Source organism: Nilaparvata lugens, chromosome 11, assembly GCF_014356525.2.
Source record: "Nilaparvata lugens isolate BPH chromosome 11, ASM1435652v1, whole genome shotgun sequence".
Taxonomy (NCBI): domain Eukaryota; kingdom Metazoa; phylum Arthropoda; class Insecta; order Hemiptera; family Delphacidae; genus Nilaparvata; species Nilaparvata lugens.
In genome coordinates this window covers 14,429,275-14,444,382 of record NC_052514.1, presented here as the reverse complement: position 1 = coordinate 14,444,382, position 15,108 = coordinate 14,429,275, and the positions used below count along the sequence as shown (strand labels likewise).

Sequence of the window (15,108 nt, the reverse complement as noted above, 5' to 3'; positions counted from 1 at the left end):
TTTGTGTTTGTGTTGCCAGCCGTCTTGCTTAATTGATGGAATCATTTCTCATCTGAACAAGCGCAGAACCAGGTTACCTACATCCAGAACAGATCCGGCTATTACTCTAACAGCCGCTTATCTTGAAATCACCAACAAAGACGTAAAAAATGAATATTATGTACTCATCGTGCACTTGCGAACTCAGCTACACGTAATTGAACCAATTGAAGGCTGATAATATTAGTTGGATGTGCAAACAGCACCAATGTAACGTTTTGCAAAAATCTCCTCTATCATCCACTTGAATTAATAATCATTGAAGCTTATTATGCTCGTTGAATTAATAATAAACAGTCTAGAGTAGAAGTCCATGGCTTTGAGTTGACTCATCCTTCATGCCACCAAATCTCCTGGAATTAATAAGTTGAACAAACATTTTCACAACTTGCTAAGATAAATCTCAACTTCAAAAAGGAATCATGGATTTCAAACCTGGTGTTGGTGTACATCCAACTAAAATCGCAATCGCACATATAATGGATGGCACACATAATGAAATATATCTAATCATGAATTACATCGTATAACGTTCGGTTTATTCAGGAGAAATAGGCATTTTCAATGTATATAGTTCAAGTCTAATTTGAAAGCTGACATAGGAATAATTAATTTTGAATTGCCAAATTATAAGTTCCTAGGTTGTTGCATTGTGGCTTTAGCTGCTAGTTTAAGCCTTGCCTTGAAATCGCACAATACCAATTATTGGGAATTTTAGTAAACAGTTTTCTTCACTAAATCAATCTTGGATAAAAGAGAGGGTTATTGCAATGTAAGCTTTTAAATCAATGCACTTGAATCGGGGTGATTTTGGATAATAACAGTAGTGTTAGAATTTTGTTATATTTAATATTTTTAAAATTGAGTAGAGAACTTTGAAGTTCCTGGCGAAATAGTTGTTTAACATAGGCTGATAGGCTAACATAAGTACTGAGTAGTATCCATAGATAGGACTATATTTTGAGTAAGAGTACCTGATAGACTTTGAAACTTTATTGTACTTTCATAGGATGCTATCCTTCAATGAGTTTCAAGTTTTCATGTTGTGAGTTACGGTAATCATGTTATTGTGATATCGATACCGTATTTTGTGTCGGTTTTATCTACTGTTTTAGAGTAATAATTACTAATGAACAAGATCTTTTAGTTCAACAATAAACTCTTGTAGGAAAATATTTATATCAATCAATATTTTAAAGTGTGAGCCAGATATTTTATATTATAATATCCAAGAGATTATAATGAATGAATATAATACATTCATTGTATAATAATGAATATCGGGGCACCGAGCTTCGCTCGTTAATTTTATTTATCGATAAAAACACATCTATTTTATTTAACGAGAACACAATTATCTAAAATGATCGTGTTTTTATATTTCACAGCTGGCTATATGTCATCTTATGAATTTCGGGGATGCGATATTTTGATTTTTCACATACTCACTCGCTCACTTACTCATTTACTATCCACAGCTGTTTCAGCCAAGGATGAATTATCATTTTAATGTCGTTCAGCGAGTTTTCCCAAGGATGAGACCTAGTGCAATCGAATTTTTATATAATAAACCTACTATGTTCCAAATTTCGGGTAAATTGTTTGAGCCGTTTTCTAGATCCGTTGAACATAACTAACCAGATATAAATATAATAATAATTATAAAAATACAGAAATTGCTCGCTTAATATAATAGAATTTCAAGCTTTGTGCTTGCTGTAGAAAAATATTCTCGTCAAAGCACTTCACTACTATATTTTACTCAATTGTCTATAAGATCTCAATTATTGATGAAAACAATATTAATCTTAATAATAGAACCATTGTTTCTAGGTTTCATTCTAATGAAAAATTGGAAATAGTTTCCAATGTGGGCTATGCCTAAGCTAATACAACACTTTGAGACAGTCATGAACATGTCTTTGCAGGAAAGAATTTAATTAATTACTATATTCAAGTCAGATGAAAGTGTGTATTTCTATTCTTCGTAGCACACAATTATTATTCATAAATATGTGGTGTAAGAAAGTGTTGGATATAATATAATAGGCTATATGGCCACTATCTGAATAGAATACTGTAACATACTTTCCTAAGATGTAGGCTATATTTTTCATCGTTTAATACTTTTCTTCATACTCAGCTTAATATTATTCTTTTATTGTTAATTATAAGTATTGTTGTTATGCTATATGGCCACTATCTGAATAGAATACTATACTGTTTAACATACATTCCTAAAACCTAGGCTATAATTTTCATCATTTTCTCCATACTCAGCTCAATATTATTCTTTTATTGTTAATTATAAGTATTGTTATATTCAAATTTTTCTCAACAATTTTCTTTACGCATACAGGCCGACAGGAAAAGAAGACGCAGTATGTCTTCACTTATCTCCATACTGGTGGGTTCACCCACAATAAATTGAGATTTTTAGATTTTTCTGTGCAGTTCTTAATATGCTTATAGATCAACCTCTTAGTCTTGTTACCTACCCTTACTAAACCCTAGAAATTGCAATGTTTAGCTACAATATCAGGCATGTTGTAGAACATTAATTTCTGTAAAAACTGTTCAATTTTACGTTTGTTATGTTGTCAAATTATTTTTATTACGTTTAGTACCTACTTCTGCAATAATGCTTGTTAGGACATAGATTTAGCATAGAATCTCAACTAGGTAATTTAAATTCGTTTATTAGTTTGTAGTATCGCTTCACATAAGTATCACACTTTTCAAAAAAGGTAACTTATGAAGGAAAAATATCTTGCAATACAGTAACTATTATATGCAAGTAAATGTAGAAAATGATAGAATATTATATTTTAAAGATTAACTTGTAAGAAATTACATTTTTTATTTATTTTCTGTTAACCTTCCAGCCTTTTATTTTTATAATCCTAATATTTGTTGAATTGTTAGTAACGGCATGCAATTCATAATCAGTATTGTGTAGGTTTATAGAGTCTCATGAATGTTCTCATTTTTTATTTTTCATTTAAAAATACAATTATTATATTTCAAGAAATGCACAACAGAGCTCTGCCTAAATATTCAACTTTTCGGATTTTCTCATAGTTACATTCACATAATAACATTCCATGATATTTACATAATATTTCACAAATCACTCTAAATACTGAACTCATAAAATATAATTATTTTAAATATGCAGAACTGTTGCGTTACGATTATTTTTAATATTAGAGTTGGGATTCTCTTAAGGTTACATATACGGTGTTCCACAAACAGGTTTACACGTTTAATTTTATATTACGTGCCCATTAATGCACCGAACGTTTTAAAATTTTACACAGTTTACAAAGTAGGTTCTAAAAATATTCTGGGAAAATTTTAGCTCCCTAATTTTCGTAGGAACAAAATGGCATTTTGAAAATTTTACCAATTTGCTTCTTGGATTTTAGCTCCCTAATTTTCGTAGGAACAAAATGGCATTTTGAAAATTTTACCAATTTGCTTCTTGGAAAAACTACTGCCGCCATTTTGTTTCTACGAAGGTTAGGGAGCTGAAATTCTCCCAGAATATTTTTATATTTTTAGAACCTACTTTGTAAATTGTGTAAAATTTAAAAAAGTTCGGTGCATGAATATAAAATTAAACGTGTAAACCTCTTCGTGGGACACCGTGTATATTCTTCTTCAAGGATGCTATTCAAGATTTCACATGGAGAGGCATTTGATAAAAATATAAACTCAAAGTAACAGAACATTCTGTAATGAGTCAATGAATATTTTATACTATTGCCGGGTAATTTCACTGGGTAATTTGATATTTTTTCAAAACGTGCGTGATTGTAAACAGTTCGTTCCAGAAGTATTGCATGACTCACAGTCCCTTGATGTTGATATGCATCTTTCATTAATTATTCATATTTCATGCGACAGTTGAACAGTTCATCATCAAACAGTTGACTGATCAAATACAAAAAATCAATATTAGATATTATTTTTCATTGAACATCGGAATTGTGAGATATGAAACATACAATTATCATTCCAATAATTCTAAAAATCATTGAATAATATCATTATCGTCATCATCATCATTAAAATTATCAAAATCGTTATCATCAGCATTATAATGATTATCACCATTTCCATAATTATCTCTTCAATCTATTACATTAATATATTTTCAAATTTTTCAGGGTCATTCCAGCTTCATCACACATCTAGATTGGTCGAAGAACAGTGAAATATTGAGGAGTAATTCCGGTGACTACGAACTTCTGTTCTGTGAGTAAACCGGTGTATAATACCGTAGAATTTCACAAAAATTATTCCATTTTTCATGGGGTTTTCGCCAAAACAAATAAGGTATACACAAAGGTAAAGGAAATTATTTCCTATAGTCAGGTCCACGTTATAATGGCAGTGTTTAATTATAGCAATAGTATTGCTATAGCGGATAGCGCTATTTCTTTCTCGCTTTGCTCTCTTGCCAGATCGTCTTTTAACAATGCAGAATTAATTATTAATTAACAAAATATTTCATCTTTATTATGAAAATTCATTATAAAATTATTGAAAAAATAACTTCTTGCTTATTAAAATATAATTGATTATTTTAAACGAGAATGAACAGTAAATATTACATCAATAGACCTGTATCAGCTATCGTCTATAGAAAGCATTGTCAAGACCGAGGATCGGCACGTTGTTCTCCTATCTTTCTCCACTGCCATTATAACGTGGACCTCACTACATGTGTGCAGGTTTTATTTGTTTCAAAAGATTTTTGTTATATGTTTCTTTAGTTATTTATTTTCAAATAATTATTTTGACAATAGATTGTTAACGAATTCATGTACTACCATTCATTTTATGTTTTGAATGAAGGAACTGATTGATGATAGGCTAATAAATGAAATAAGTGAATTGAATTTGATGGCTCTTCAAATCATAATATTATCTCTCTAAACCAGAATAATTCATAAATTGTTTCAGAAAATCGGAATGACATGTGAATTATTTATCATTAATTATTTATTAATTAAAAACCAAATTTGTCATCAATTGAAAATTATAGGGTAGCGTAAGCAATGGGCTAATTGTAGCATTACCACTTGTAGATCCGTTTTTTTTAAATATAATTTATGAGATTGAAAATCGATTCCCGGTGGTTCGGGACCCAATTTAGTTATAAGCCCACTCATCTTCCATCAACATCGTCATCATACTCATTAGCTTTGCACAAGCCTAGAAATGTGGGCATCACCACAGACAAAAATCTTGTATCTGTTGCATCACCCTCAGAAAAAAATGTTATAAAAGCTGAGTTCTATTCGTGAAAAAAATTTTAGTCGATAGTATTATTCATGCTGTAAAGTCAGCACCTGATTAACATCGGTTGCTATCCTTGTCTCTCATTAGACAAATCAGATAGCTCTATCCTTTTCCAAATCCGTACCGTTGCCGAATAGTTTGTACGCTGTGACAAAGTATAATGGACAAGCAAATATTTTATCCAAATTATAAGAATTCATTATTGAATCATGAAAATATGTAATATTTGCTTGATGGATAGAATATTACAGTTTATATTAGACGAGATAACTTCAATCACTCAGCAGAGTATTATAGAAGGAGGTGAAAGCGGAAAAAGACAACAATGTGTTTCAAATATTTATTTTTCAATAATTCTATAGCTCATTTTACTTGATTTTTATTTCCACCACTTGTTTTTTTATATTGTCTGTTTATGTAGTATTCTTACATTAGGTTGTAAATGACGTCTGTGATATTTATTCCATTTTCGAGATTTATTTATTTGATACTAAAGATTTAATATACTGATAATATACAGTAGAGATTTAATATGCAGACTTTTGCTCTTCCAATTGTATTTGGATCAAGAAATGAAGAATGTGTTTTTGTAATGTATTGAGAAACCATTGACCGAGGGAAGTGAGGTCTAAGATTCAAGTCGACGGTTTGGCATTTCTCTTAAATGTTTAAATGTTTAAGTGTTCAAATGTTTATATGTTGCGCATTTACGGCGAAACGCAGTAATAGATTTTCATGAAATTTGACAGGTATGTTCCTTTTTAAATTGCGCGTCGACGTATACTAGGTTTTTGGAAATTTTGCATTCAAGGATAATATAAAAGGAAAAAGGAGCCTCCTTCATACGCCAATATTAGATCGCCAATATTAGATATCAGACTACGGTATAGAATTATTCATCATAAATCAGCTGTTTAGTGGACTATAATACTACCCGTTCAAGAACATCGAATATCTTGAAAATGTATCTTTCCATCAACGTTAGTAGACAGTTGACTATAATACTACTCGTTCAAAAACATCGAACAACTTGAAAATGTATCTTTCCATCAACGCTGTAGACAGTTGCAGCCAGACCTGATGACAGCGCTCACACTCTCATTCCGGGACGACACGACGTCACGGTACGATAGGACAGAAAAAGCTCTATGTGTATTTAGGATTTTTTCTAGACATTTTAAATTGATGAATTATTTATTAATTTTTGAGAAAACATAACAGGTCAATGTAACTTATCGAGCGCGAGGTCTACTGTTCACAGAACTACTAGTATGTTAATATACGTTAATTGGAACGTTACCATGATATTCATTAATGAGAATAAATAGTTTAGTCTTGATCTGGCCTGATGACATCAAGTTATTGTTGTATTTTCTCTTATCTAAGTAAATAAACGAATACTTAAAAATGGCAACGAGGATGGGATTTTTTAATGTTTTTTCTTTTGCTGATGCGGAAAATAAAACTTGATTTGTTATTCATGATTAATCAACTGTCAAGTGGATTATTAATCACATGCAATTATTAACTCAAAGTAACATAGTATTTTCTCTCTATTCTTATTTTAGTTTATAAATTTGAATGATTTGTTGAAACAGGGAACCCCGGCCTTTGCAGACAGATTCCGCAGAGCTCATCGCTCCGAGACACGGAGTGGGCGACACACACATGTGTGCTGTCGTTCAGTACGGTGGGCATCTGGCCGGAAGGCGCCGACGGCACCGATGTCAACGCCTGTGAGCGATCACATGACCACAACCTTATCGCTACCGGAGACGACTTCGGCAAGGTCAAACTCTACTCTTATCCGGCCTGCCAGCCTAAGGTACATTCTTATTATACTCATAATTACCTGATCATTTTCTCTCAAAAATCTGTGTTGTTGAGGAAAACTCACATCTCTCAATACTAGAGACCCCCGGGGTTGAAGAACTCGCTCATGAACTGTTGTATTGATCTCTGAGATCCGCAACTTGTAATTATACTGAGTTGGTGAGAATAATTATTATGGAAACAGCTAAATATATCTTCTAAAAAAAAACTTTCTGTCGCTTCAAAACTTTTGTCCTCAATCTTGGATTCGTCATATGTATCCAACTTCATTTCAAATCCAGATTCATTTTAAATTCAACTTCATTTTCTCAAATGTAGTCCAGGCGCTGGCTTACATTGAGCATACACGAGAGAGGCACAGAATTCGACTTTGGATTATTGTTAGGGGATCTTTAGTGTATATGAAACTCGATGTCGTCACGTCCCAGGGTGGTAGACAGAGGTGGGAGGGGGGGCAAGTTGTAAAAAACGCGCGCTTATAAAATCGCCTGTCCTGCAGTTGCTATTCATCGTACAGATTTGATTTTTTTCTGAATATTATCTACATATAACTGGTTTTCAATATGGTCCTCTACATTTTTACGATAAACCGCATAGTTTTTCCGTAAAAAATAAATATTTCGAATAATGTATTTTTTTAATTATGTACTTTTTTATTTCTTGAATATTTAAGACGTTAGCCGACTTAGAGGAAAATGTTTCCAATAAACGTTGTAGGCCGTTTCTTCCTGAATCCAATGATGTATATAGTTTGGGGGTTACGATCATAGATTACATGGTGGGAGGGGGATAAGTAGCACTGTTACGCTGCGGCGCGGTTCACCCCTATGATTTATACGCGTAGCGGCCTGCCTATCGCATCACTCCTACTAGTCTATGCATTCAAATTATGTATTTCAGGAACGCTATCTTATATATTTTCGGCCGCTGAACACGATTTTTCAACTCTCAAGCCTCAATAATTGATAATTCTCATCATATTCTACAAATTATGGTCAAAATTACAAACTTCATCTCATTCTGCAAGGAAACTAAGAAATTACTGTTTGAAATAAACGACACTTGGCCTTTAACAAATATATTAAGATGGAATAATGATAACATATAATATGTGTTTTTGTTTTTATTCCGAGCTATTTTGTTGTGATAAGCTGCAGGCTAAATTATTAATTACACACTGGCCACGCTTACTTGATGTAGTGGTCGGACAGTTAATTTCCGAAAAATGTTTGTGGAATATCTTAGTTTTTTATGATGGAAATGGAATTTATTATTCAAATATAATAATAGATATGTATCAAAACAAAATGAAATTTAAATTTAAATTGTTAGCTAACAGTAATATTATAATGACATTTCACTAACTTTAGATTGATTCATCCAGTATTCCTGTTCAGACCGTTTTGAAATTGTAACATGTCGACTGTATTCGTGCACGTACCCATCGTCTAAACGTGTCTTGTCTTGTCTTGACTAACTGGTGTGCGCCTAGCCTTTAGACAAGCAAACTATTACATCAGCTTTAAAAGTCCAATTCGTATTTCTAAACAAATTTTAATTATTTATTTTTGCAGTCTCTGAACCACACTTACGGCGGTCATAGCAGTCACGTGACCAATGTCACGTTCCTCCACGACGATTCCAGGCTGATATCAATCGGCGGCAAGGACACCTCCGTCTTGCAATGGAGCATTGTTTGAATGTCAACTGTCCTGTTTGAATTTTGAAATTTAAACTTTGAAACAATCAAATGCTGGTCTAGCACTCGCTTAGAAAACATGAATAGTTTTCGCTTCAAGCTAAAGCATTGAATATTACCTCTATTCCACTATTTATTGAACTGCACTCTTCCCCTGATATGAAAGAGAATTTAAACGGTTTATCATAGTGCATCTAAAGAGCCTAATCTACAAATCCATGTATAAGTAAAGTTGAAATAAGAATCGTATCCACTTTCAAGTGCCCTTTTAACACTAATGTGTTTCTATGGCCTATTTTACAATAGTATCTTAATATTTACTGAACAATTACCAACTTGCAATACATTGCAAGAATTCCATTCATGAAGGATAGGTATTGGTTTCCTCCTAGTGGTGGAATAAATAGGCAGTCTATTTATCATTAAGCCGTGATAAAATAATATAAATGTAATTCAAGACGTATCCAGATCAATGCTCTCAATGTTCTTGTTTCACTTTGGTTTTCAAAAAATGTACTATCCCATACATACCTGTTATGTAGCATATTTCCTTAGTTTCATATAGCTAGACATTCATACAGTATAAACCATATGCTTATCCTTACGGAGCAAGGTTACGAGATAAGGAATTTCTCATATTTTCCTTGAATCTAGTGTTGAGAATGAAATTAAATTTCTTGGTGAACTAACAAATTAACAAGTGTAAATATCTAGATTAGTTTTATTGTTTTTATTAATGAAAAGTGTTCCGTTTGACGGGAATTCTGTTGATTTTTTACATTATTGTAGTCAACTCTTTCAGAGTTTGTATATTGTTGAGACATTGTCAATTTCTAATGAGAACCGTATCATGCTTTTACTTATAAATGCATGTATTACGTATAAATTATATTTCGAAAATGCAGATATTGTACTCATAACTTCTATAGCTTGAGCAATGTTTATTAAAACCTTAAAATGATAACATGAACGTACAATAATCTTGCATTTCGCTTGAATGAAATCCGAAAATGTCAACTAACTAGCAAAGCAGCGCTGCATAAAGTTGAACACCTGCTACTGGATGAAATAATAGATTGAAATAATAATGAACAGTTTCTGTCCGTCTTGATGCCTATTTAAGGTTTTGGTGCTGAAGAAGTTACAGAAATAATTTTAAAATTGGACAAAATAATTCCAAGTGTTGAAGAAATGTATATCCGTGCATATAATTCTCTAGCAAAATCCTTGAATCACTTCTACTGTATTTGTATCGTGATTTTATTTGGTATCTTGATATCAGGTTGCAATTTATAAAGACATGATATTATTCTACTGCACCGTTCCTTTTGAATTTTCAAATCCTCACTTGCTCAAGACATTAATGTGAATATATCCTTCACATTCACATAAAATCTAAAATGCCTAGTATGCTGTACACGAATATATATATCCTTGATATTATTAATTAACAGCCTGTGAACTTGCTGCTTATTAGAACAATCGCATTCTGCTCAAGTGATATTAATGGAAAATAATAATGACTTAATAATAGAAACTTAAACACCAAAATGCTTGATACTGTAAATATGGTAGCACAGTTTGTTGTTGATGAATTGGTCCCAAATATATTATCTTATAAAATAATTATTCAATAATATATTTTCCTTTTTTGCATTCAATAAAAAATTGAACTTCCTACTGACAATCTACTGCTTAAAACTACTCCACATTTTGTGATACATTATGCACCTTTGACTGATAAAAATTGTAACTAAAATTCATGTTTTCCTGTCAAGATTCTATTAATGATCTGATTGTATGATCAGATAGTATTATGCAATTCAACACCACTTGATACATTGATCAAATAGATGTATGGCATATAGCATAAAAAACTAACAATTATGTACATGTTGTGTAACTCATCATTGTTTTGTATAATTATTATTGTATTATTTCTTCTTCGAGAAACATTCTCGTTTTAAAATCATCACATTAGTTTTATTTTATTAATAAGTTGAAATAGAATACTTACATACCGTACCTTGGACTTCCATTTTTATATTATTATATACATTTGATTTATTGATGCAGAACAAAGGAGACTCAATTTTTAGGTTTTCTCCAGTTTTAACTCTTTTTACTGTTTATTCTACTTGTTTTATCTTGTTCATTTTTACTGAAAAATTCGATTTTTCATTTTTGTGTTTATTGTAAATATATTTATTTATGAAGTTAATTTTTCTTTTACATTGTAAAGTTACTGTTTCAGAATAGGCTAAGTGATTCGATGCATCAACGTTTTATCGTAGAATCAATTGTATCGAATTCTCAATAATTACAATTCCACATTCTCTATAAACTTCCATTTCATCTAATAGTGAGAAAGTTTTGAATAAAGTTGTATTTCAACATTGAATTTCTGAATGTGAAGACTGTATAGACTAAGAATTGTTTATGAATTTTGTTGATTAATTCAATTAAATGAATCAGCACTCTATCTCAGTATAATCATTTCAGAAATATTTTCATCTTGCCAGATGTATCCTATCCTTTATCCTAAAAAAAGTTAAAGTAAATTTCTCCAAATCTCCCTAATCCTTACAAATACTTTCTTATCTGAATTGGACTCTTTGAATGCCTATGGTCAAGTTCTCTTGGAAACACCCTCTTTGTCGTAGTGAAGGTGACGTGGCAGAACACAGAATATCCATATTCTAATAAATACTTTGAATCGTCATAACTTGTGTTTTAATTGAGAAGTTCATTGACAATCCATATAGTAAACTTCATGGGAGACGCTATGAGAATAGGTAAAAGGCAGTCTCTTTTTTCATCGAATGAGTGGTTGATCTGGTTGTGACAATACTTCCTATCTCATTTCCAATGCCTTACAATTAACAGATGGAGCTGAATTCAGCATTTGCAAATACCCAATATTCTGTTCCAAGTCCAGGAAGTTAGTGATGGAGAGCCCGATAAAGATTGATTCATTATAGTGCTTATAATCACTTTTATAATTTAAAATTATGTTGAGATGAAGGAAAACTTTCATGTAGTACGGTAAGATTCAATTTATCAAGTTTTAAAATATTTATTGAAATACAGTGCTGGAATGGACAACATTTTTCAGTTTTCTGAAAATCAAGAAGAAGCTGATTAATCTCTCAAGTCACAATATTTATATTGAAGGGAAATTATTTCAGTACGATATTCTTCAATTCAAATTATATTATTCATAGCAATCAAATCTTGTGATTAGAATTTTTTATTAATTTGTATGATTTACAGTTAGTTCTCTGGAATATTCCATTTCTCTGGAAGCTGTTTGTTCAGTTGATATATTGATCGATTTGAACTATTGAAGAACTTTATTATTTTTTATTGTAATTGATCTTACGACTTGTGCTCTGTTACAACCATACATAAGAAGATTGGTGGAGTTCCATAATTATACTTATTATATTACTAAACCTTAAAATATTGAAATTTATTATTAAATTCCCCATTTACCGAATAATGGGCTCAGTTGCACAAAATCCTGTCAGATTTGATCATAATTTAATTCCACGAGAACCAATCAGAGAAGGTTTTTCTTAGAAGAAGGCTTCTCTGATTGGTCCTTTGGCATGTAATCGGGATTAAAAGGTAACAGACTTTTGTGCAACAGGGTAGGCATGTATGTGCTAATTTCTAATGAGATGATTTTGGGATGAATGAGTAGACAGATGCTAAGAAAATTAACCGAAATCTTTATTACCGGTACTACATATACATGAAAAAATTGTGACAAACGATTCAGCTACAAAGTAAACAAATACAGTATTTATTCAAACGAGATCATTTTAAAATTAATATTTACATTTAAATAATAAGCTATTATAATAATTATACAGTCTTTTTAAATTTAAAAAATGTGATCAATTTTATAATTAGTCTACCTCTTCAATAGTTGGTCCATTTTTATTGAAAGATTGGCCCTGGTTGAATTGTTGACCACAAGTTTGGGCTCTTCTGGCGTCTCCACCGCCTTCACTAGAGTAGATCTTGGCCATGATTGGTGAGCAGAGCTGCTGCAGCTCTTTCAACTTGTGCTCGAACTCCTCCTTTTCGGCGAGTGTGTTGTTGTCCAGCCACTGCAAGCACTCGTCGCATCTCTGTCTGGCTGCCGACTTGTCACCGTCGCTCAGCTTACTTCCTGCTTCTTCAAGAGCTTGTTTCACACTGAAGATGTAGTTCTCCAACTGATTTCTAGCGCTCACTTTCTGTCTTTGCTTTTCGTCCTCCTCCTTGAACTGTTCAGCTTCGTTCACCATCCTGTCAATATCAGCTTTAGACAGACGTCCTTTATCGTTCTTGATGACAATGTTCTTTGTAATTCCAGTTCCAGTCTCCTTAGCTGACACATTCAGAATGCCGTTTGCATCCAGATCGAATGTGACTTCAATTTTGGGAACTCCTCTGGGTGCTGGTGGTATCCCTGTCAGGTCGAATGTTCCCAGTAGATTGTTGTCCTTGGTCATTGCCCTCTCACCTTCAAATACTTGAATTGTCACAGCTGGCTGATTATCTGAATAGGTGCTGAAGGTCTGCGACTGTTTGCATGGAATCCTGCAGTTGCGTTCAATTATTTTCGCCATCACTCCTCCTGCAGTTTCAATGCCCAGTGAGAGAGGTGTCACATCAACTAGCAGGACGTCCTGGATCTGTGAGCTCTGATCTCCACTGAGTATGGCTGCCTGAACTGCTGCTCCATATGCTACTGCTTCATCTGGGTTGATTGACAGGTTGAGAGACTTTCCATTGAAGAAGTTCTGTAGCAGTGACTGTATCTTCGGAATGCGAGTGGATCCTCCAACAAGTACAACATCATGGATTGATGATTTGTCCATCTTGGCGTCGTTCAGGGCCTTCTCAACTGGATGTAGTGTAGAACGGAATAGATCAGCACACAATTCTTCAAACCGGGCTCGTGATACTTTTGTGTAGAAGTCTACTCCCTCACACAGTGCATCTATCTCAATGCTGGCCTCTGTACTTGAAGAGAGTGTCCTCTTTGCTCTTTCAGCTGCAGTTCTCAATCTCCTCAGTGCTCGTGGGTTGGACTTGATGTCTTTGCGGTATTTTCTCTTAAACTCCTCACTCAGATGATCCACAAGCCTATTGTCAAAGTCCTCACCTCCAAGATGAGTGTCTCCAGCTGTAGATCTCACCTCAAATAGAGAGCCCTCATCTATGGTGAGGATTGAAACATCGAACGTACCACCTCCCAGGTCGAAAATGAGGACGTTGCGCTCTCCTTTGAGGTTCTTGTCCAATCCATAGGCGAGGGCAGCAGCTGTGGGCTCGTTGATGATTCGAAGCACATTGAGTCCTGCAATAGCTCCTGCATCCTTGGTCGCCTGCCTCTGTGAGTCATTGAAGTAGGCTGGAACTGTGATGACTGCATCCTTCACTGGTGCACCCAAGTACGTTTCTGCCGTCTCCTTCATTTTTGTGAGCACCATTGCACTGATTTCCTCAGGAGAAAACTTCTTCACTTCACCTTTGAACTCAACTTGAAGCTTTGGTTTTCCGCAATCGTTGAATACGCTGAAGGGCCAATGCTTCATGTCCTGCGTGATTTTCGGATCGTCGAAACGGCGGCCGATGAGACGTTTGGCGTCGAAGATGGTGTTTTTCGGGTTCATTGCGACCTGATTTTTGGCCGCATCGCCGATAAGCCGCTCCGAGTCCGTGAACGCAACATAGCTGGGTGTCGTCCTGTTTCCTTGGTCGTTGGCTATAATTTCCACTTTCCCCTGTTGAAACACTCCGACACACGAGTACGTTGTTCCCAGATCGATTCCAATAGCTGGTGTTTTCACTGGCATGATGATAGAGTTTGTAAAAGTAAAAGTTCAAATAACGTATAGACGTGTATTCGCACGATTCTCGATTTCAAATGATGACGAGGGTCCGCGCGACTGCCTTATATACGCTCTCCTATTGGCCGAGAAGCTCGTAGAATAATCTCGAAGCAGACGATTCTAGATCTGAACGCTGATTGGCTGAGAGCGTATCGATTTTCTAGAATATTCGACTTCTCGACTGACTCCTTGTTTGTTTACGTTTCAACTTTCAACTTGTAACTGAATGTTCTCGAATTTTCGGCATTGTTAAGACTTAAAAGTACCGTAACGTACATATTTCAAGTAAGAGTTTTCAATATTATTCTCCTTAAATAGGTGTTTTATGACTTACTA

General features: G+C 33.7%; 2 protein-coding genes across 2 annotated transcripts in view; one reads left to right on the top strand and one right to left on the bottom strand.

The window, feature by feature from the left end:
• Positions 1–11,366, top strand: part of LOC111048674 (echinoderm microtubule-associated protein-like 2) — a 144,369-nt gene extending 133,003 nt beyond the window's left edge. Inside the window, exons 17-20 of the mRNA XM_039438201.1 lie at positions 2,399–2,446; positions 4,212–4,299; positions 6,948–7,174; positions 8,757–11,366. Coding sequence (XP_039294135.1) covers positions 2,399–2,446; positions 4,212–4,299; positions 6,948–7,174; positions 8,757–8,882 — 489 coding nt within the window. The 3' untranslated portion in view covers positions 8,883–11,366. The remainder of the gene's footprint in view (positions 1–2,398; positions 2,447–4,211; positions 4,300–6,947; positions 7,175–8,756) is intronic.
• Positions 11,367–12,769: 1,403 nt separating this feature from the next.
• Positions 12,770–14,834, bottom strand: LOC111048673 (heat shock protein 68). The gene has a single exon (XM_022334603.2). It carries the CDS (start codon positions 14,734–14,736, stop codon positions 12,796–12,798), a length of 1,941 nt encoding a protein of 646 aa, XP_022190295.2. The 5' UTR covers positions 14,737–14,834; the 3' UTR covers positions 12,770–12,795.
• Between the last annotated feature and the right edge of the window lie 274 nt (positions 14,835–15,108).

Bases quoted from the DNA above. Each gene is read 5' to 3' on its own strand.
- LOC111048673 (XM_022334603.2), bottom strand. From the start codon at position 14,736: ATGCCAGTGAAAACACCAGCTATTGGAATCGATCTGGGAACAACGTAC.